Below are 24,644 nucleotides of genomic sequence, written 5' to 3' on the forward strand. Positions count from 1 at the left end.
CCAAAAAGAATATATAAATTTTTAACTCCTTTATTTTCATATATTATAATCCCAAATAAATTGCAGTTATTTTGCTTTAACTAGGTTTGAAGAATATCTGATTTCTTGAAATGCCCACTGTATAATGTAAAAATGTAAAAATCATGTATGCTACATCCAAAAAAAAAAAGTTTTCATTACTAGAGAAGCAACAGTCTTGCTTCTCTAGCCAGCCTAGCAGTAAAGCAGATGGGCTTGATGGACGGACTATTGAATGGATAAGGAGTTGGCTGGATGGCAGCATCCAGAGAGTTGTGGTTAATGGCTCAGTGTCCAGGTGGAGATCAGTAACAAGTGTTGTCACTTGTGGGTTCATATTGGGACTATTATTTATTTTTATTAATGATGAGTGTGCCCTCAACAAGTCTGCAGATGACACCAAGCTGAGTGGTGCCATTGATAATGTTTGAAGGAAGGCATGCCATCCAGAGGGACCCTGACAGGCTTGGGGAGCTGGCCCACATGAACTGCATGAACTTCAACAAGTGCAAGGTCCTCCTGCACCTCAGGGTCATCACTGATCACTGGCATCAGTACAGGCTGGGTGATGAATGGATCAAGAACAGCCCTGTGGAGAAGGACTTGAGGATATTGGTAAATGGAAAATCAGACATGAGCAAACAGAGCAGTTTAGTTGTAGTTGCACATCATCCAGCCAAGCCAGTAGCCAGGATGAGTGACCCTCAGCCTGGTAAATCATCTGTGAGTAACTGGAAGTTGATAACTGAACTTTGAGTGGAAACCAGAGAAGAAACTGATTGGAGACTTGATCTTCTGCCTGGTTTTCTCCCTCTCCCCTGTGGTGCTGGTGAGCACTGATACATTTGAATTCTAGAAGGACATTGACATGCTTCTTATACAACAAAAAGCAGTAATTCAGAATGTTTTGCAACAGCAATTACCATTAGTGAGAAGTAGTAACAGTTGGTTTAGATTTTTTTTTTTTGGAAGCTAGAATTAGAATTGTTTGAGAAGCTGGGATATCTAGATGTGAACTGCTTATAATCTCACTGTTTTAGTGGAAATCCTTTCAAGCCGAGAAGATAGATACTTATGCTTGGAAAAAAAACAATTTTTTTATTTCTGTCTTTTGACAGCTATACAAAGTTTTAGTTAGAACTTTTTTTGATAGGAAAGGATAGAAAAAAAGCATCTCATGTTTGCAGGGAGAGGAAATCCTTGTCTCTTGGAAACTCACTGAATAATATCTCCTTGTTAGTTTCAGAGCATTAAATTATTGTAAGTAACTTGGGGAGCGTGATCTGTATTTAAGATTTTATTCTAATCTGTTCCACTGTGTGATCTGTTTACTGTTACATTTTACTTTGTTAAATGTAAACAATTTGGAATTAAGTGTTCTGAAAGGTGAATGAATTATAGGAAGTTAAGGATACTGTTAATATCTGTATGCATATTAATCTAGGTCAGGGTGTATAGTAGGAGAGGAGTCTTTTGGCTTTTTTTCTGTTTCAGTGACCATTTTATGGAAGAACTTCCAATTCTTCCTGTCCCGAGGAAGGGAATAAATTGTCTCTGGATGGTCATTCTCATTATCAGGGCTCTATTTTTGAGCTGACGTGCTTCTAGACCTGTGTGTTGTATTCTTGTTTACAATATAAGTTAAGAATATCCTTAAAAACTGGTTTGGCATTTTGTATCTGGTATTTTCATGTATCGAAGTAGCAAACAGTAGACAGTCCCTTGTCTGCTAACACTTTGCATTGAAGGAGAAAAGAGCAGCATTGTATTCAAAGCCATATATTGTGAATAATCAAAGATTTTCACAGCAAGTAAATAGCCTTGGATGATGGAGTTCTGACTTGGCATGGAGGAAGTTTTTCCAATTACCACCTATCAGTTGTAGCTATGAAGTTAGTTCGTGTACTGCTCTTGCTGTGTAGCAAACTTCTGATGAATGTCTGTCATGCTGTATTGCTTTTGCTAGAAGATGTATGTACTAATAGAAAGTTATTACTGTGTAACGGGAGAAGAATCTTGCAAAACACTGCTACCTGTTCTGTGTATGGTGGCTGTTTTGGTGGTTAGATACTAGTGAAGTTACAAAGCTGTTCGAAATGTAGAACCCAGCTGGTGTTTTACTTAAGTATTTGTAATACTTTTGATACATTATTTGTATCAGTTAACACAGTGAATGAAGGAAATTACACTTTTTTCCAGATCTGCTGGTTTAAGTAGTAGAATTGCTACATGCATTGTCACTGGGCTGGATTTTTTTATTTAATGGAAAATAAAAAGATTTGATTCAGCAGGCATACAATGATGAATATAGTAAGTATTTGGTTAAGTTTCTGGTATGCTTTATAAAAGTAGTCAAGTATATTAATTTTTTTTGCCCGAGAAAGAAAAACTTAATGACAGCTACTGTATTTGTATATCATATTTCCCGTGTAACCTTAACCTGCAGTTGCCTGCTGTATTTAGTGCTAGTAAAACTAGGTAAATAGTAACCATTGCAATAAAAAACCTGCTATCTTTTAAGGATTTTGGATCTTACATTGTATTTTATTGGACCTTTTTATTTTTTCTTAAATGGGGATGCATTTTCTGGTGTAAAATATATTGAAAATTGATGAAAATTAGAAGTGGCATTTTCTTGTGGAAAAATAGTGTAATTTTATACAGCTTACAACTGCAGAATATGTTTCTGATAACTGTTTTTTGAGGAGTTTATTTGTTTGTTTGTTTTTTTGGCAGTTGTACTCACTAAATGATTATAAGCCACCCATTTCTAAAGCTAAAATGACACAGATCACCAAGGCAGCAATCAAGGCTATAAAGGTAAGGAATTGGCTAACTTCTTTTGACTTCCTTTACATTTCTCATCTGTGTCAAAATAGCTGAATAACTTAACTTGCTTCAGAACTTGCCACCTCCCTTATTGTGTGTTATTTCTGAATTACGCTCAAATGTGATAGTGATGGGATTTTCAGGAGTGCAGCAGAAGGCTTGATTTGTTTTGTGACTTTCATTTGCTGGTTGTCATATGTGAGAGAGAATTATACCACCTTGACTCTGCAATCAGATTTGAAAGATGGTATTTTCCCTCAGTTTAAAAAAGAAAAACTGGTATTGCCTGAGAACAGGTGAATAAATACAAAACTGCAATCCTTTACCTCACCCCACCCCTCCAAATAAAGTGAGATATGTATACCTTTGGATCAATACAGTTGTTTTAAGTTTTACTTTATTTTTATAAATTCCTAGCATCCTTTTTCATGGCTGGTGTTCATAGATCTTATTTTTTATGTTGCTTGGGTACAGACTGTTCTTAAGTTTTGGCATTAGTAAGCTAATTAAAGATTTTTCTTGCCACAAAGTAAAAATAATTGTTGAGCAGCAGAAAACAGCACTGAAAAATAGTGAAGGAAAGTATGCCATTAGTGTTAAGCATCAAAACAAATGGAAACTCAGTGAAGAAGAGAGTATGGTAAAAGCAAAAAAGCCATGAACTTACGCTCCTCTTAGCTACATTTCTCTACTGAGGATGTGGGTATGTTTTCAGATAATGAAATCTGTGTTGCTGTTTTGTGTAATTTGGAGAGAGCAGTTTGTTGACAGAAGAGTGAAATTCACTGGCTTCCTTAAATAGGAGAAGTTTATGTAAATTAAAGTATATGTTGCAGTATAATGAGAATGCTAATAACCTGTATTGAACATCAAGAAGTAGTGAATGATAGTAAATGGTTATATACATTAAACAATTAAATGATACCAAAATCACTTATTATGTATTTGACTTGGAAATCCTACTTCCACTCTTATAATTTCAATAATATTTAATTATGAAGAGCAGTTATTGAGATGATATAGCACCATTGTGATGATATGTGAGATTTCAAAGAAAAAAACCAACAAAAAACCAAGGCCAATTTTAAAGAAAAAGTATTCAGTTACAGGGCCTTCATGTACTCATTTTTTTAGGTTATTAAAGTGAACACTTGGAAAATAAATTAAATACAGGGAAGCGTTATGCTGAGTAGCATTAGGCTAACATCTTTGGTCATGTACAGTGAAATAACTGTTTTTGAAGGAACAGTTACTTAGCAAGAACTAAGAGAATAATGTAAGTGCATGTTACTAAAAAAAATTCCATTGTAAAAAGCCTTCAGAAGGTAAGAAAAGTTGAGATTAGTTTTTTTTTATATGCTGTTAAATGTTCTGAGGAAGACAGCATACTTAACTGTAGGTATTGGATTGCTGATTAATCAACTGAAGTATCTAGTTCTGGTTTTATTATCAATAGTGTATGACTTGAATAAGTGTATGGATCTTCAGATTTTTTTTCTCTGTTGAAATACTATTTTATTTTCCAGTTCTACAAGCATGTTGTACAGAGTGTTGAGAAATTCATTCAAAAGGTAAGTCAGTCACGGGTATTTTGTGTCAGCACTAAGAAATGTTCTCGTGTTGGATTAGAGTATTGAAGACCATTGGGTTTTAGGTACACATAGGGATTAATATTTTTATCACATGTTAGTGTATTTCAGTTTTTAGTCACATTCAATTTCTGCTAGTAATCAGTAGCTGATCATAAGCCAATGCAGAAAGACAAATACTTTGTCTTAATTTTGTAGTTATGATCTACTTTGATCTGACTGACTGTGAATACTGTCTTAGGACTACTTCTGTATGTATTCATTTGATGTTAAAAGAGGCTGTCAGTGTAGCCCGTGTGAACAGCTAATAGCAAAAGAATCAACAGTGGTTTGGTGAGTGATGGTTGCTTTTGCTTTTCTGCCAGGTTTTCCTATAGATTTAAAAGGTGAAGGGAAGATGACCATTCAGCCTCATGTTTTATGTAGCAGGAGATGTAGCATTTCAGTCCATGGTAGCTACTAGTAATTTATAACAGAAACTATTTATATAGCTAGATTGGAATTACTTTTTTGGAAGATGCAGTATTAAAGATTCTGAATAATAAAGAATTTTATTGCATTTTGTTTTCTTGTAACAGTTAATTATTCTTGGGTAAAACTGCATTTTACCTCCAGTTCGAAATGCATGGATTCAACCTGTGAGTCTTCCCTTCTCGTCTGCATTGTACCTGATTGTTCAGTTGGTCATTTTGGTACTGAATTTCTTCTTTGGTAAATAGGAGTAAATTACAATCAAATTGCCTTTTTATTTTGACAGACAAGCTAGAGAAGTTAGTCAGTGTTGCAGTGTTGGATTCAATTTTTCTTCCGTTGTCTGTTTTACAAAGCAGCCTAGATTGCTCTGTGTCAGTAACCTCTGTCTTCCTCATTACCTTTTTTACCTTGGTGCCCATTGTATGCTGCAGTGACTTTAGGCAGTGGTTGGGCCATGCAAAAGGGATTCCACTGTAGGCTGGTGTTTTTAACTGTCAGAACAGTTAATGAATGAATTATTTAGGTACTGGAACGTCAGTCCTATGCAGAATAGGTGTCATATGTATATTTCATGGCACTGGTAAAGACTAGTAGTGTACTTTACCATCACTGCTAGTGTTTTGTCAAGTAGTTGTCTTTTGGAGCATCACTTCTGATTTTTTTCACCTCTAAAAAAAGGGATCAGTATCCTCTGATCACTGTTTAATGGTACAGGTGGACATAGGAGGATGAGGACAGGTGTACATCTTGTCCATCTCTGATCAGTAGCACTTTGCAGTTTCATATCCCAAAATTAATCTGGAATTGCCCAAGTTCCAAATACTGCTTTTTAGTTGCAGTGGCTGCAATTGGCATTTCTGTGTTCAGAGGCAGGAGAGAAGATTTATCTTCTGAATGTAACAGTGTCAGTTTTTCAGGATATGGACTGGCTGTTCATGACCCTTCCACAAGGTACTGAGAGTATGGGTTGTCTTCACACGCTTGTGTTCAGTGTCCAGCACTACTTGATGAGGGAATTCTGCACTGTTCATTGCTGGCTAGAGGAGGCAGATGTATGTTGTTACTGATAACCCTCTTAATGATCACTCTGGATTAGTTATTTCCCTTTGTTGGGCTGGATGTGTTTTTTTTTTTCCCCCTAGTATTTTATGAGTAGTTTATTGAAACACGCAAATTATTAATAACATCAAATGGTAAGTTCTTATTTTGGTAGAATCTGAGATAAGCATATGAAAGCTAGCCATCTGATATTTATAGACTTAAGCCATATGTTTGGAAGATAATTGCATTGTATTCTGGAAACAATCATTTCAAGTTAAAGCTCAAGACTACTGAATCATCAGTTAAAATCTGCTATAGACTTGTCCAGAGTGATGTTAGTGCCATCTCAGTTAGTTTCTGGTTGATTCTTTACTAGTCCAATATTTTCTTTCTTCAGAATTAATCTCATGAGGTTACTGAAACTTCAGGTGGAATAACTGACCATGATGTTCTTTGTTTTGTGACACTTAATTCACTGTTCTATTGTCATTTTGGTTAACTGTTTTAACATCACTTCAGGGATCAAATGACCGCGTATCATATATGTAAGGATATTCTACTGTGATTGCATGACTTGAATAATTTATTTGAATAGTCAAATTATCTTATTGCTGAGACTCACTCAGAAAATAAATGAATATTTGTTGTATAAAAGCTGTCTCATCTGAGATTAGGGATGCACAGGCTCACTGTCCCAGTTGTAATTCTTCTTCTTTATTTAATTTTTTACTTGTGTTTTTATTTTTTTACCATCTATATTATTATATTAATTAGTCTTATAGAAAGCATAGTCTATATGCTTTCTGTATGTGCCATGTTGTTAAATACTCCACCTAACATAACTACTGAGTTTTCTTATTGAATATATGTGGGTCTTACTGATTCTAATATTGTGAAAAGTTGTATAGGTGTCTGTTCTGTATGCAGAATACTTTTATTTTTGGTAATAATTAAGGTAAAATTTCAGTAGCCATAAGACATTGAAGTGATTCCCTGAATCACGGTGTATTATATCCAATTAGATGTTAATTTTCTAAATTCAAGAATACACATTTATTCATAGAAGGATGCCACACATTCTTAAATATAAAGAATGTCATACTTAAATACACTGTACCATGTTGAGAGCATAAATAAGTGCTTTATCAAGGTTGCAAATGTTAGTGAATCAACTTCTCAAAACAGGAAGTTTGTAGCTAGGCTATAATAAAATTAATAGCCTGAAGAGTTTGTTTGGCACTGTATTAGAGATTATGAATTTAGTGTGCTGCATAATGTGTTCCTAGACTACCTGGATCAGAAAGCGAATGGGTGTACTTTCCTGTCTTTTCCATACTAACTTGTGTGATAACTGTGTACAACCAATATTTGTGAAGTGAATCCACGTCATGGTATATTCTGGTGATGACTTCATTGTATTTTTGTACCACTTTTTATTCCATATATAAATGGGTTGCAGTAGTCTGGTGCAATTACTTTGCAATTAGGAGACAGAAAAAACAGCTTTAGTTGTTAAGTAAGATTACTGAAGTAATTAGTATTGTAGTTAGTAGACATGCTTTATAAATACTATGCTGTTTGTAAATTATGCAAGTTTTCTGGAGTTCTAAAGTAAGTTTAATTGGTGTATTCTCAAGCAAAAAGATGTCCACATAAATATATTTTTGTTTTGGGGGGTTATACCACACACTAATTGGAATGATGTAAAATAAACAAATGTTAACTTTAATGTTGACTTTGATTATAAAGAAGAACAGAAACATTTTTGAATCATATTTATAGCTAGTCTTAATGTACTGTTAAGAATTTGGTCATGCTTTATGCTGTTCTCTTAAAATAGATGTGTGCTTTCAAAAAGGATATGTGGTTCAATTGCTAATTTTAATAGCTAGATTCTAAAAAAAATTTTTTTAGAGGTGGGAAAAGGATTTTAAACTATTTACATATTTGGAGTATGCATACAACAGATACGGTAACTTGAACATTAAATGTTAGCTATTCTTGATAGTTCAATTTTTCAGGACAATTTATTAAATTCAACTTTATTAAATAGATCAGAGAACACTCTGGTAATTCCCATTTAAAACTTAGAGAGAGCTGTTTATTTACTCTGCCATTAATGCTTGTTGTTAGTTTTCACATATATTTTAAATTATCATTCTTTGTAGTGCAAACCTGAATACAAGGTACCTGGTCTGTATGTCATTGACTCCATTGTGAGACAGTCCCGGCATCAGTTTGGACAAGAAAAGGATGTATTTGCTCCAAGATTCAGCAATAACATCATCAGCACTTTCCAGAACTTGTACCGTTGTCCTGGGGATGACAAGGTAAACCACTTACAGATTTTTCCAATTAATCCAGTTTTTAGTACTTCTGTATAAACAATAAGGATTTTGATATCACTTTCTGCTTGCTTGAGTCAACCTGATTATAGACTTTCACATTTATATGTATTTCTTTAATTTTGCTTCTCTGGGTGTAGAGATGGGGGAATACACATCCAATTAGATTAACCTTTTGGAAAGGTTTTCAGGAAGACTGGATGGATTTGAGTTAATGTATTTTGATGGGAAAAAATTAGGTGGGCATATGGTAGGAGGGAGTTGTAGTGAGACTTTTATTGTCATCTTCACCTCTTCAGTGAGAAAATAAGTGAGCAGGTTTTGTGTAGTGTCAAGGAATAAATACCTTTTTTGGTAGCAGTATTTTCAGTACAAGCTGGTGTGTTTTGGATTGAAGGAGCAATAGAAGAAACAACAAAGTATCTTAGAAGTTACCTTCCCTTTGATACTGAGTCAACCAACAGCTAAATAAGGCCTGGTTTGAATACTTTGACCCCATAGTTCAGCTGTTCCCTTGGACCCCAGTATCAAGGTCACTATGAAATTATAATAGGTTGGCTGGAAATAGCAGAGAGTGCAGGCAGTTTAACTTGTTTCATATTTGTCACTGATCTTACAATAGCTAGAATTTCTTCTTACTGAAGTGAAAAATTACAAAAGGATAGGAAATGCTAAGGGCTTTATCTCCACGTAAATTTGTGTAATAGTGTCATGGAGTGAAGTAGTGAGTGAGGCAGGACACTGCCAGAAACCAGGTTGTTCTTTGAATAGTCGCATGCATTCCTACAGTTGTGTTTTTCAACAAATGATCTGAAAAACTAAGGTATCCATGGAAGGTGGTTAAGGCAAGTTCAGCCATTGTGTGTCTCCTGTAGTTGTCTTAGGCTTCCTGCCTTTTTAGATGAGTTAGGATCTCTGCAGGAAAATATGTCGGGATCTGCAAATTTTAAGTAGTTGGAAAAATGCTGCTATGGATGTCTGTCTTCTCTTCTGTAACGGAGTTCTGAGGTGCTGCTGAACAGGTTAAGTCAAATGACGTTTTTTTCCAGTCTGGTTTTAGGTTATCTGCATGATCAACTTGTGCTGCTTCTATTGCACAGTGTTTTACATATATGTGTGGGTATATATATATATATGTTAAACATATACATGTATATGATAGTTAAGGTTTTCTTCGTTTAGTTGTATTCCTTCAGCAGTATTAGTTTGTTTTGCATGATCATTTAGCTTACTACCCTGGGAAACATACTAACACAGAAATAGCCTGACTTATTGAAGGAGGAGAACTGGCACAAGGATGGGTGCAAGTACTCAGTTTGTGTCTGGCTTTAAAGGAAATACAGTAAATTTATTGTAGGGTAAGAAATAGTGCCATTTACACTGTGATATTTCAGTGCATGGCAACTAATGTATCACATCAGAGGTGTTTGATGTTGAAGAAGAATAGTAAAATATAGTCTGTTTATGGTCTGTAAAGCTCCTACCAGCTTCAATTCTGAGATATTTTTGACCTTGCGGGAAAATGTGTTTTGCAGTCTGAAGTCTTTCTGCTGTGTTGCATATGGATTCAGTATTATAGGAAGTCCTTTGTGCTGTAAAAGTAGTTACCATATATATATGTCTGACCCAGCAAAAAATTGTGCTGTCAGAGATACCAAGATAGGTACCTTTTTTCTAGGATTTTGTTGTTTAATCTGGTTAAAAGGCATAACAGAGAAACACAACAGTTACCTTTTATCTAAGTAAATGTGTGTTTTGTTTTGTGTTAAATCAAGCAGAAGTACAGTAGCTTTTCATTTAAAGTAACAAAAAACCTCACTGATTCCTCTGTCTGGCTCAGCCATGGAAAGAGCAAGGGAGAGGTAGATACTGAGACACAGAAATAGTTTTATATTCCTGTTCTGAATAGGAGAGGGAGGTTAGAGCCTCTAATGGACATGTTGAGGACTGCCTTATGAAACAAACTTTCAAAGAAGAAAGGCTTACATACTGTAGTGCTGAATGGAAGCCTTCAGAGGTTTCTTTAAAGGAACTCTAAATTGCACGTTCCATGCAGTGAAAATTCAGTGCTTCTCTCTCTTGAAGTATCCTCTTGGAGTTCTGAAGAAATAGACTTTTATTCCTTTGGTTTAAACACGGTGGTTAAGTACTCTTTATGTTTTGTAGAATTAAAGCATCTTCGTGACAGCAAACATAAGATTCTGTAAAGAACTTTGTGCTCTTTGTAATACAACTACACCCCACCCACCTCCCCCCCAATAAGAAGGTTGTTTTCAAAATAAAGCAAAATTTTGTCTTTTGGTGGAAGTGAAGCTTAGAAAAGAAAACATTTGGGAGCGGATCAAAAGAGTGAAATAGAAATGTAGTAGACATACAAGCTGAACAGTGAGTTACATCTGACAGAACTGTATAAAATTTGAATTTTTATTTTTTTTTATTTCCTTCCCCATAATCCACATTTTTTAATATTACTCTAATTTCAATAGGCATGGAATTATATTCCAGTTTAAACTTTTAAATTCCTCACTTGGAGGGCCTGCAAAATACTGAGATATTTTCCTAATAAAATCATTTTGCTGTCTTACTAGTACATGCCCATTTTTAAGAGGACTTAAATAATTTTGGTTCATAGGTAGATCAGAATTGCATTCATATGTGTGGACTGTGGAAGTTTAGGAGACTAATTCCTTGTTTTAATTATTAATAATGCTGTAAAATGCTTCCTTAAAATAATTTTCCTTCCATACCAACTTCCACGAGTAAAGGTGCAAAGGACGCAAATACACTTGATTTGTTATGTTCTAATAGATTTAATTTTCTGTTGAGAAGACTGTCACTATGTGCATAGTGTGTCTTTAGTGTTGCCTAGGGTAAGCCTTAAGTTCATAGCTTAGACATCTTTGGTGTGACCCTGCATAACTGTTCTTATGGTTCTTAGTGTTTTTAAACCTAAAGGTCCTTCAGTCTAGACAGATGGACAATTGCTGGTTAAGAATTTTGTAATTGATAATAACAAGATAGATAAGCACGACTCAGGTCTTTTGTTACCCTTTCTTCATTTCAGAGTAAAATTGTTAGAGTGCTGAATTTATGGCAAAAGAATAATGTGTTCAAGAGTGAAATTATTCAGCCTCTCTTGGATATGGCAGCAGGAATTCCTCCTCCAGCTGTGACCCCTGTCTTGCCCAGCACTACAGCTGCTATGAGCAACAATACACCAGGTAAACAAAACCAGGTTAAAATCCATACTTGGAATCAAAACACTTGTGTCAACTTTGGTATGTTGGCTGTCAACGTGTTGAAAAATCTCACTGGTTTCCTTTAGACAAATGAAGTGAATTCTGGAAAGAAATACAGCCAGCATCTGAATCAGGGGAAACAGCAAAAACAAAAGGCAGCCTGTTGAGTTTACCCTTCAGCTGTGTTTTATAAATATATTCAGATTGAGTAATAGTGCAGTAAGACCTAGTTTTGCTCTCAAAAGTCAAAACAGTGGATCACTGACAGTGTTACAAACACAACACAGCACTTAATACAATCTGTGTTAATTAGTGGTGCTGCAGTTGAGAGACATGAAAAAGAATACATCAGTATCTTTTTGCTATCCATAGGATTGAGCCTGCTGGATAATGTCAGACAGTGCTCCTTTACTTTTGCTGGCCAACAGACCAGGGAAAACACATTGACCATATAAGCTGCAGCCAGTGACATACTTCCCTCTCCCTCACATCTGAAGTATGTGAGCCAGAAATCATGCTGGAGAATCATGTGGGCAAAAAACCTGCTCATGGAGTATGTCCCAAGTTACCAAACACTATCATTATTATACATGCATCATTTTGTGTTCTTAAGCATCTGCCTTATATAGGTTGGTGGTGAGGAACTGGCGTTTCAACTTCCTTCACTTTGTGGAGATTTTTTCATTCAAAGTTGGGATGTGTGGGAAATTTTACATATAGAAATGTTTTTTTGGCACATACGGACCTGCTTTGTCATGCATCTTCTGCTGATCCCACACTGAAAAGCAGTGACATGGACAAATCCACCTTATTTTTCTTTGGTATCTGTAAATATGTGGAATGTCCAGCTTGTGGATTGGACTTAGCGCACCTTCTAGCTCGTATTTTTTCTTTTCACTAGTTTACTTCAAATTGTTGATATTACAGGTCTACTGGAATGCTCTTTGAAATCGTGATGCAAATTGTCTTTTAAAATAGTAATTTAGTCATTTCCATGTAGCATTCATTGGCATATCTCCATTTCAGAGCTAAAAGCAGGAGTATTTGCAGGGATAGAGGATTCTTCTGGATTATAGTATGAAACTAATTATCACATTGCTGTTTTAGTCTCAATGTTCCTCTTGAGAAAAAATTACAAAATGAGCAATCCTCATGAATCCAGCTGCTGCAGGTTGAAATTTTGTGTTATTTCTGTGTGCTCTGTGTGTGTGTGTCAGAAAAATGGTTTCAACTGATGTCAATACAGTGCTTTCTCAATATTTAGTAACAGCAGGTTTTGTTTTGTTTTGGGATTTTTCTTTTCTCTAGCACTATTTCTAAGTCTGTATGTTACGATACTTTGATGTATTGGGTTTTCTCTTCTTTAGGAACCCCTGTGACTCCAGTTACTCCAGCCAATGTGGTGCAGAGTTTACCTGATCCTTGGGTATCTCAGATTGCTAATACCGATACCCTTGCTGCTGTTGCACAGATTTTACAAAGTCCTCAAGGCCAACAGGTAAATATTTTGTAGACAGTTACACTGTTTGATACTTTTGTCTTTAAGGTACACTTAAGGATACTGCTTTTATGAGTATCTCTTAGTTTTGTGTCCGGTATCCATGCTAACTATCCCATGAGGTGGTTCATCACAAGTAAGTTCCAGGTAAACTAAAACTTCCAAAACTTCCTGTTACTTTTTGTAACCAACCTTGTTTGTTCCTTGAAAGTATCACAGAATGTGACTTCAGATAAGATGGTCTGTAGTACATACTTTTCTTTTCTATGTAGTATTGCAAATGACTAAATCAAGAGCAGCATTAAGGTTTCATGGATACAGGTGTACAATAGAATGCCAGTTTAAGCATATTTCTCTGCTGGATTCCCCAAGGATCTAAGCGTTGTACAGAATTACATAATGGGAATGTATCCATTCTGGAAGTGCATTGTGTGTGTTGATTCTTTTCTTTATCTTTTCATCAGCTAAATACAGTTTTTATTTTGCAGCATTCAAAGACAAGGTCTTAGAAGTGTATTCCCCAGTTTCTACATGCTCAATCTCAAATAAGTGGTTTGATGTGCAGTGTGCATTAAACTGCTTGTCCTCTTAACCCACAGCCACATAAGTTGAGTGCACACAATCAGCTTTCTGTAAAAATGTGGATGATAGTTTTTCAGCTTATGGGAGAACTGTGGCACCAGCATAATTTTGATATTGTGATTTTTATTTGAACTGAGGAATGTCGTGTTTTACCTGCTGGGGTACTAAACAAAAATCCCATGGATATGGAGGAGCAGTCGTCACCAGTGAACTGTTACGAAGTGCTGATGCTGACAATAACAATGACTTTACTTAGTGAGATTGTTTTACAGTGTTCAGCTAAGCAGAGCTGTCTGTAATTGCTCATAATTCAAGCGGACGGAGTATCTTCATCTGATTACACTGCAAGAAATCGATAGGTCATTGAAAAGCAGAGCAAAATAAGTTTGTGGGATACTTGTGGAATGTCAAGGAAAGATAAGGTAGTGGAATAACTCTTAAACGAGGAAGAGATGTGAAGTGAGAATGGGAAATATGTGGGAAGTCAGTAAGGTAATTTTAAAGACTATTACCTAGAAAGTATTCTGGAGGAAAAAGGAACAACGGATGAAACAAAAGAAAAAGGTTATGAAGATGAGAAGGGCATTGGAGTTTTAAAGACAGCAGATCACAAGGAAATATTCAGATATTTAGCTTCAAAATGGTAAAATGAGGAAGAGAACAGATTTTTGGGAGATGGAAAAGATGGTCTTGAGCAGAAGTGTGGAGACAGACTGGGTACACAATAAATATGTACATATAGACCTCTAGGATCAGTAGATGAACTGCAACATTCTCTTCCATCCTGTCCATCTCTTTTCTTCCTATTCTCCAAAATCCTTGATTTCATCTTAAGATTGTGTTTAATGGGTGTAAATGCATGCAGGTAAACTTGAATGTCTAGACATAGGAGAGGGCAGAGTAAGAAAGATGTGACCAACAAGAATGTGAAAACAGCTAGATTGGTGACCACCCAGGATTTTGCCACTCTAGGGCTTCTACCTCTGCCCCTTCAGTTTGATTACTTCCTACTTAGAGCCATGCACAAGGTGGACCAGCTGTATTTGCTCATATTCTAAGGATCCTGCCAAGAAGAGGGCGGGGGAGCTCTTCAGCTTTGCCTATTGCAATAGTCGGTGAAAACTCTTGCTGAGGTAGAACAACTGAAGCTTTTTCAGAGACTCTGCTGTATAAGGACTCTGTATAACTGTTCTTAAAGAATAGGAAGAGTTGTTTCACATCATCAGAAGGTAACTCTAAAACAACCTTGAAAAAGGATCATACATTTTCAATGCATTGTGCAAAAGATGATCAAACTAATCAGCTTATTCAGGGTTTCTAATGAGCCCTTACAAGAAGGGAGGGATTGAACTCTTGTTCAGTGGTGAAGCCCATGAGGAGGTGGAATATGAATGTAAACTACTCAGGGAACTTACATCAGCATAGTTTGAACTACCTGGGTTTGCTCAACTTTTTTTCTAGAAATACCCAAATGTAAGACTCCAGGGGTATACCTCATGGAAGACAAAGGACCGTTTCCTGTAATTCCATGGTACTTTGAGGGCTTCTTTCCATAGGAATAGTATTTTTTCCTTGTGATAAGGTAAATCTGTATAATTATATGGGAGCATCTGTATTCAACAGGTGACTAGATCTGCACAGGAAAAAGCCTTTTATTTCGTCATTGGGACAGCTCCTTCTAAAAAAATTATATATAACTAGGAAGTTGGAGTAAGGAACAAAAGATACACCAGGCAATTGGATTGTACATTTATTCTAAAAAAAACCCTATGGAAGAATTATATTTTTAATTTCCTCCTCTAGATTTGAAGAAGGGTGATCTGTTTTACTCTGATAAAACATTTTAGGTCCATTCATCACACTTTTGGAAGTTGATACCTAGTAATCATTCTGGTATAATCCTAGACCTCTCCTGGGTTGCAGGTGGAGTTGTTTAAACAAACCAACCACCCCACACCCAAAACTTTTTTTAAATAATATTTGAAACGCCCGACAATATTTTTAAATAACGTTTTTTAACATCCGTCTTTTGTCATTACGTATTCTTTGTTGAATCAGAACTAGAGCTGCTGCTTCTGATTCAACACTGCATCTAGGCAATTTTTATCATAAGACAGTGCTGTACGGAGCCCAGTCTGTGCCATTGCAGGAAGTCGAATTACATTCGCAGTTCCTGGTTAATTAGTTTTTTATGTTTTGTTAAATAGCAAGGGATTTGCATTCTGTCAGAGCAAACATGAGTTTCAGGAGGAGGTTTTCCTTGTGACTAATGCAGAGACACTAGTGCAAGCTCTTCATACAGGCACGTTGCATCATCTTAAAGTGGAGCTTGCAACAGTGCAGATATTTTCTCTACACAAATGTTGTTAAAGCATACATATTTTCCTAATATAGATGGGCCCTTAGGAAGCTAACAGATTTTTTTCAGGTCAGAAGGAATCAAACTGGAGAAACAGAAGAGGGGGAACCCTAGAAAGCAGGAAATCCTGAGTGGTGACTGGTCATCATGCAACTTGTCAGAGCAAGTTAGGAGGAAGAAGCATCTGCATGTCTTATCAGCCACAGAAAACAAATTAGCCAGTAAGTGGGAAACAAAATTTGCCATAAAAGAAAACAAATTAAGATGAAATAATAGCCATAGGTTAGATGATACTGCATTCCTGAGGATTTTTTTTCCTAACTGCAAGGGGAAAAGACTAGTTTGGTTTTTGCCTTTTAAAAATTTTTTCTTCTTTAATGCATTTATCTTTTCTCTTCCAGCTTCAGCAGTTGATACAGACACTGCAGATACAGCAACAGAAACCTCAGCCTTCGCTACTTCAAGCCCTGGATGCTGGTCTTGTCGTTCAGTTACAGGCCCTCACAGCACAACTTACAGCTGCAGCTGCTGCTGCTAACACACTTAATCCACTGGAACAGAGTGTCTCTTTTAACAAGGTAGAGGTAGAATAATAGAAGTTTGAAGAAATATTTATTGTTAAAATATGTGTAAGTGAAAGAATCTTCTTTCGGATTTTTAACTTTAGAAACTTTAAAAATACTTGAATATAGTATAAAGTGCTCTATCTTGAAAATTTAAAAATGTCTAGAGAGTAGTATAAATTGAAATAGTAGTCCTGTATGAGTTTAGGGCTAAATGGCATTTTATAGACTATCTTGAGTTGGAAGGAAACCATAAGGGCCATCAAGTGTGAAGATGAATTTGATGTAGCAAAGTTAAGTTATTGTTACTATATTTTTTTCACCCTTTGTAACACATCAGTGACAATTGAGCATGTCTTGTATTTTCCCTTCCTGTGTTCCTGATCCAAGGTAGGAAATGATCCCTTACAAGGTAATGAAAGGGACACATGCAGAAATTTATATATGTTGTTTTCCCAGAAGAGTAAAATGTGATTGGACTTGAAATTTCTTTAAATTATTGATACTAAGAAAACTTAAGGTCTTTAGCCACAAAATGGTAGTAAATGAAGAAATAAGTTTGACTGTAGTCAAAACTAGTCATGTGACACTTTCTAAGGGATGTCAAAGTGTAAAAAACAAACCCTGTATGTGAAGAAACTTTGTGTGTTCTGCAACATATATGCCTATCTTAAAAAAACAAACAACAAACAAACAAAAAAGAGCGCCCCCCCCCCCCCCCCCCCCAACAATAGCAGCCCAGAATACAGGAATTTAAGAAGGCTAATATAGTTGAATGCCAGGTAGCAATAACCATGCTGGCAATTACAGTAGTAGTATAGTATCAGGAGCATAAAAAAGGAAGAACTTCTACTCAAAGATTAAAACATAAGTATTGTTTTATTATCTTTGCAAGAAACAGCTTGTGAGTAGATAATCTCTGTAGGAATTGTCCTGGAGTGAATAAATAATAAGGAAGTCAGAGAAGCAAAAAACTTAATTATATTTTTTTTCCCCTAACCCTGATAATCTCTTTTTCAGGCAGTTGGCTGCTCAGACTCAGCACTTGTCAAGTTCCAATGTTTTAGGACAATTTATCTTACGTTTCTAGAATTGAGCTAAACTCAAATCTCTGAAATAATAAAGAGTTGTCATTACTAATGAAAATAATGCAGCTGTAAAAGTCAGGAAAAGAATGGCCTGTACTCAATGCTGTATCACAGCTGTAACCATCAACTTGAGTAGGGTATAATCACAGGGAACGAATGCATCAATTAATAGGGACTGCCTTAATATTTAGATACAAAACATAATTAAGAATACAGCATTCTGTTGTGGTTTATTCTGCAGACTTCAATTCCAGCACTTGTATGGATAGTTGTACTTGTGGGTATGGCTGTCTTGAATGCTGGTCAACTTAACTGGAGCAAATTGAAGGAACTGGCATTCTGATGAGATGTTTGTATATCTTGAGTGAGTTCAGCCTGAAGCTATTTAGTTAGTTTATGCCAGTAATAGCAGTCTTGTGAAAGTTGTCAGCAGAGTCAATGTACGTGATGAGATTTTGAAGGTAAGTGTTGTGGAAGGAATTCTTGTGACAATGTGATAATTTACAATTTTTCACTAGGTATATAGTGTTGAGTAGTTCTTGTACGCTGTGGAAGAGTTGTGTTTATAGTATGTGATCTGTACATCAGTTCTGCATTATACAAGTAGTGTTAGATTATAATACACCTCAAATTCCTTATTCAGTGTTCTACTTCATCTCTATGAATGAACTAATTATGTATTGTTAGTCCGTTGAAACTTTTACTCAAAGGTTATTTAGGCTGCTTTGCAGAAATAGCATGTTGTTTTAAAATTTCCTGGTGTTTTTTTTTTTTTAAATATAACGTTGGTGCTACCATACCTATTGTGTCCTTTTCCCAAGGTTTGAGGATTTCTCAATCTAGCTATTATAGAAAAGTGCATATTAATATATATGTATTAATGGGCAATCTTACTTTTGCAATGATAAGTTTTGGGAATAATAATTTTTCTTTAATGGTGTCTCAGCACCAGTATCACCTGCCACCCGAGTCCCACTTCTCAATAGCTGAAGACCGTGAGTCATAATGACAGAATTTTATTATTAGAGTCTACTTCCATTTAATTATGTAATTAATTATATAAATTTTTTTTACTAGACATGGCAGCCTTAATAAAGCAAGTGTTACAAAGGCGTTATTTACTTCTATAGGAAGCATCTGCATCAGTGTTCTAGTTTGTCAGGAGCAAGCTTTTGAGGTTAAACTTCTGATGGTTTGTGTACCACACGTCATTTCACATTGCAGAGCAATCTTGAAGGCATAAAGTAGATTCATTTAGATTAAGCAAAAGCAAAAGGTATGCTGCAGCTGCTAGTGAGTACTCAGTGCAGGGCCAGGCTTGAGCTGCTTCAAATTAACTAGTAACAAAGTCCAAATAGCATTGCCAAATAAAATAAAAACTACAAACCAGATTCTTTTTAAGAGAAAAAGTTTTGGGAACGCTTTGCTTCCTGACAGCAAATCTAGATCTTTTTTAGTGATCTTCCAGGATACTCTGAAGTTCTTGAGTTGTGTGCATTTTAGAGAGCTCACAGTAATTTTATATTTAACACAAAATGCCTCAACTACAGATGACGGTACTGTTAGAGATACAAGTATCAAACCCCAAGGTGTCAGAACAGTACAATGAACAGTAACACTAGACTGTTAACACTTTTTGAGTACCAGACATACAGTTGCTTAATCTCTGGGGTTCTAGTCTCTATAAGAAAATAAGTTGTTCACAAGTATACTTATATCAACAGAGCTGAGCCTGCAGAGTGCCCTGGCAACAAAGAAGGCCAACAGCATCTCAGCTGTGTGACCAGGAGTATAGCCAGGTGATTGATGGAAATAATCGTTCCATCTAGACATCCCTCTACTCTAGACTGCATCTAGAGTATCACATCCAGTTTTGCCACCCCTGCCCCTGTGCAGGAAAGACATTGACAGACTGGAGTGAGTTTAGTGGAGGACCACCGAAATGGTCATGGCTGGAGCATTTGCCCTCTAAAGGAGCAGAGCTGGTTCAGCCTGGGGCAAAGGCCCCCTGGCACCTACAGGAAGGTTGGCAAGAAGATGAAGCCAGGTTTTTCACAGCACAGCATAGCAGCAGGACTATAGACAAGAGACAGAAACTGAAACAAAAGGTTTTGGGGTGGGTATAAGGAAAACTTTTTTTCCCATGAGGACAGTCATGGTTTGCTTGGAAATAGATTGCTTGGAAAGATTATGTAGTCTCAGTTGTTGGAAGCTAAGATGTTTCCAAGACTCAGCTGGGTCAAGCCCAGAGTAACCTAATCTGAGCGCACAGATAAGTTTACTTTGAGCAGAAAGCTGGACTGAGACCTACTGAGGTCCCTTTCAACCTGGACTGCCCTGTGATCCTAAGATTTATGAAGAATGGGCAGAACAGGTACTGGCATCTGGTGGACATTGACGAAGCATTCTTACCATCCTGAAAAAAACATCTTACCATCTTAAAAAAAACCTGCAGCAGCAAAATTAGAGAATCTAGCAATTCCTGAAGGCAATAATTAGAAATATTGAGTAGTTTCTGTAGAAGATACTGAACAGACCTATAGTAGGGTTCAGAGAATGGAGGATGGGGCCATGGTGTGGGTATAGAAATACTTACGTGCTTGTAGGCAGTGTCCAAAAGGCAAAAGTTGTGAGTTGGCAGACATAAAAAAAGACAGTTTTTGTGATAAATAAACAGTAAGCATCATGCTCTAAAGAAAACTGCTTGGTTCTCATTCATTGATATAATAGTGGTAAATTGGATAACATAAATAGTGCAGGCAGATATTTCTGGTGAATACATAAGTGTCCATCTTCTTTAAAAAAATCCCTATTTTTAATAAATTTGGCAGTTCTTCCAATCCTTTGTTTTCAAGCTCTTCAGTCTCTCTAGTATCTTGTGGAAGTAAGTTGCACAAATTAATATGCATTACATGAAAAAGTCCTTCCATTCGTCAACATCAAATGTGTGTATTTCGTGATCTTGCTACATGACCATATATATCCTTGTGTTCTGGTAGAGATTTATTTTTTTATCAACACTTCCTTTATGTTTATGTACTACTCCTTTTAATTACGAAAGAGAATATGCAAATATGCTGATCCTTAAGAAGAATTTTGTTTCCTTTGGAATAAAAAGCTTTTTTTCATGTCTTTAATCATTCCTTTGTTGCTTTTTCTGAACTTGTTCTCTTTTTAGATAAAGTGACAGGTGTAGCATTCACGGAAAGTTCTTTGTGTGGTGGGTTAACCTAGCTATCCTCATAGTTCTTTTAATTTCTATTGCTTTATTGTAGACAGTATTCTGTTACAGTTTATTTAAAAATCATGATCTTTCAGTTAAGATTTTTCCTTTTATCTGCTATGTTGTTTAAAACAAATTTAAACAAAAATCACACTGCACATTTGACTACCTTGGTTGAAAGTTCTTTTGATATTCTCTGGCCCCAGTTTAAATAATCTTTTTGCATATGATAAATTGTTGACTACTTTCCACTTGTTCCTTTTCTCAGACAATTAAACATATTCTTTCATCTTCCTTTCTAGTTGGTCATGATGGAAGATACATGATGATTAATAGTATTTTACAATGAGACTGGTTGTTTTTCTAAAATACATGTTTTTTTCAGAGCAGCAGAATTTTGCAGATACTTACTTGAAAATATTCTACCAATATGAAAAAAATATAAAAAGAAGGTGGCCACCTTGTTTTAAATGGCTTGGATATATATGATGAAAGTTATTCTGGATTTTAGCATCCCATCTCACTTAAGTTTGATGGTCTGTATTTCTGTTATGTTTTCTCAGAGATAGATTCAGTCCTGCTTTCATGTATATTTGGTTATTTCATTGGGAAAATAATTCTAAAAATTCTTGATTGATCAGTCTCTTAGTTACTTATGCTTTGTTCTTGCTGGACTCCAGTAATTGAGAGTAAGTAGAACATTCTGAGAAAGAAAATGGGCCACCAAAGACAGTATTGCCTTGGTATTTTGAAGTGACTGTCCCGTGTTCTCATCCTCTTGTTTTTTTCTTCTGAGATTGGGGTTTGAGAAGAAGTTATGGCAGTTTTCAGTACAGCATTAAGTCTGCTTTTTCAGAAAAAATCAAAGGTATAAAGATGCATGGACACGGGTTTGATAGCACTGCTCTATCAATTCATAGTTACTCAGTGACTAATAACGTTTGTTCTGTTTCTTCATGCTTGTTCTTTAGTTTTGTTTTCAAGAAAGTAAAATGCTACTGAAATGCTTCTGGGCTGTTTAAAAATTAATAAAGAAAACAAACTTTTTTGGTTCAGCAGAACTACAGCGTAGACATTCTTACAGTTAAAACAAGAAGTTTATCCAAGTTTTTCTTTTTCCCTGTCATACCTTTCTTTTTATCCATCTAGAGGCTTATTCCTCTTACATGATAACTGCTAGCTTTGATTATTATTTTTTTTGCAGACTGTGTGAGAAGTTGTTTTGAAGGAGCAGTGTATTTGAAGGAATTCATGTTGTCTAAATGGCATGTGTGTGTGAAAATACAGCAATTCTTTGTGAAGTAAGAAAGCTGTAGGCCTTCTCTTGATATGAGCAGAGCAGTTTGCCAAATGATTGAATAGTTGGCCTCTTCGTAGTAATTTCTCCTAATGAAAGGAACTATTACCTAAAATTAATCTTTATTTAAGCCTTACTCCAAACTAACTTATTTATTATGGAAAAAACATGTGGTTGTACTTGTAACAGCAGCCAGAGCTCAAGAAAGCCATGAACAAAATTCAGCATTTGATGCATTCAGTGTTGCATTAGCTGTATGCAATGTTGCAATAGTGGTATGACATTTAATTTTCTATTCAGGTTAATTGCCAAAATTTATTTTTTTTTTAAGTTGAGAAGTAAGAGCCTTTTTCTTTTGAGAAGTAAATACATAGAGAGACGTATAAGGAGTACTCAGTAATGCTTATTTTGCTTTCTCCTAGAAGCTGATGGACAGGTTTGACTTTGGGGAAGAATCTGAACAAAATGAAGAGCCTAAAAAGGAAACTCCCACTTCCCAACTGTAAGATCAAGTTATGTTTCTATGGAAAATGCTAACATTTGCCTGACATTAGTTGAATATTAGGATTAAATAGTAAGAAAAATGTTGTTTCTTTCAGAGCATATTAAAATAGTAGGAAGAGAAAAGACACTTTACAAAATTACTGAAACATACATGTTTTAAAAATATTTAATATAAGTCTGTGTGCCAAAAGTTTTGTTGACTTGATCTTGAGGTTAGCCCATTCTTTGGTTTGTTAGTTATATTGATAGCATTAATGCGATAATGATAACAGGTCAAACTAGCTACAATTGTCTTCATTATTTTACATTGTTTATTTAAACTTGAAATGGTTGTGAAGACCTGTTTACCAACTGTTTAAACAAAGAGGAAAAACTGTTATATTTTTCTAATTTAAATTATTTCATTTTAGACCTTTAGTGCCAGAATCTGTGAACAACTCACTTTTTCACCAACTAGCTGAACAGCTACAGCAACAAAATTTAGAACATCTCAGACAACAGCTTCTTGAGCAGCAGCAGCCTCCAAAAGTAAGAACTCCATCTTGTGGCTGTCATAATAATTGTGTTCTCCACTGATAAAAAAATCATACTCCAGGACAAAAAATTGTCTTGTTACTGACAGTTCTCTTACAATGAAGGTCTTTGTCACTAACTGATCATCTAACAGAAGTTTTCAGAGTAAATGGGGTAAGTGGAAGAAGTACTTAAAGCAGGAAAAAAAACAACCCACTAATGTGCGGGGCTTATGTTTTGCTTCTCTTAGGAAGGAGTAACCGTTAGCTGAGTTACAGACTGACTGTGCTTTGGTTGTTCCTATCTTTAAATGGGGGAAAAAGTTTTTTCCTAGCTGTCAGAAAGGTGGTGAGCACTGAAGTGATTATGCTCCTGTGTGGAAAGCGAGCAGTGTGCAAGCTGCTGCTGCAGAACCATCAAGAGGACAGAATAGAGATTGCAGATAACTTTAACTTCCCCTACCAGGCTTTAATTCTTGGCTAATAAATGTCTTATTCTGTTGAAGAATCTGAGCTAAAGAATAGTGTCGCATATTTCTTGAGAAATTATTAGTTCAGAACTGATGCTTGAGACAACCCAAGGTTCCTTCTTAACTGTGTGAATTGGATCCTCTCAGCCAGTCAAACTGAGCAACAAAGTGTACTCTGGGGTTTTTTGAATTAGCAAATATATAGTCATTTTTGTATAGTCAGGAATATTAACTATTTCAAAGGTTTTGCATTTAAGGATGATACAAAAAATGGAATAAAATGGATTCAGCTTTCAAACTAATGGGAAGTGGGAAAAAAAGAGAAACCTGATCAATAGTTTTTCAGATATATTTGAAATATATTTTAAGATATATAGTTGTTTCATGTACTGTTACATTTTGAGACAGTAAGCATTTTGAATTGAGGCTTTTTATGGTATTATTTGTTATTTAGGCAAGCCCTGAGGAGAATCAAGAAGGAAATTTTGGTTCAGAGCACTCTGCATCACCATCACAAGGGAGTAGTCAACAGCAGTTTTTAGAAGTGGAAACAAATGTGGATGATTCAATGGATATTCAACAACAGGTGAAACTCTTAAATGTGATTGCAGAAGTTGAAAGGAAAACACGTATTAGGATAATCTCAAAATGAGTAATATGGTTATACGCTTTCATCTAGTTTATGTATTTGTGAGTATACTTACTAAATGTTATTGAACATCTATTATGTCTGATCTCAGGACATGGATATAGATGAAGGACAGGATGTTCCTGAAGAAGAGATTTTTGAACAAGAAGAAAAAAAATCAGCTGTTCGCTCAAGATCAAGAACTCGTTCAAGATCTCGTTCAAGGTTTCATAATTAAATTGTATTAAGTAGTTGAAGATTTTCTGAAATAAAGTTGTAATTTGTGATTATCATTCTCAGTTTTGTGTTTTCCAGAATTTTCATGAGCAGTTTTTGACAATGAAAAAAATTGTTCACGTAACATTTGTGTGTGAGATGCAGACTT

At 35.6% G+C, this 24,644-nt stretch overlaps 1 protein-coding gene across 1 annotated transcript in view; it reads left to right on the forward strand.

The window, feature by feature from the left end:
* Positions 1–24,644, forward strand: part of SCAF8 (SR-related CTD associated factor 8) — a 65,071-nt gene that overhangs the window by 20,579 nt on the left and 19,848 nt on the right. Inside the window, 10 exon segments of the mRNA XM_080389808.1 lie at positions 2,755–2,838; positions 4,374–4,418; positions 8,120–8,281; positions 11,361–11,517; positions 12,903–13,033; positions 16,376–16,552; positions 22,568–22,647; positions 23,060–23,177; positions 24,086–24,217; positions 24,372–24,484. Of these exon segments, the coding sequence (XP_080245934.1) occupies positions 2,755–2,838; positions 4,374–4,418; positions 8,120–8,281; positions 11,361–11,517; positions 12,903–13,033; positions 16,376–16,552; positions 22,568–22,647; positions 23,060–23,177; positions 24,086–24,217; positions 24,372–24,484 (1,199 nt within the window).

This window comes from Falco punctatus (assembly GCF_963210335.1).
Source record: "Falco punctatus genome assembly, chromosome: 5".
In the NCBI taxonomy this organism is placed as follows: Eukaryota; Metazoa; Chordata; class Aves; order Falconiformes; family Falconidae; genus Falco; species Falco punctatus.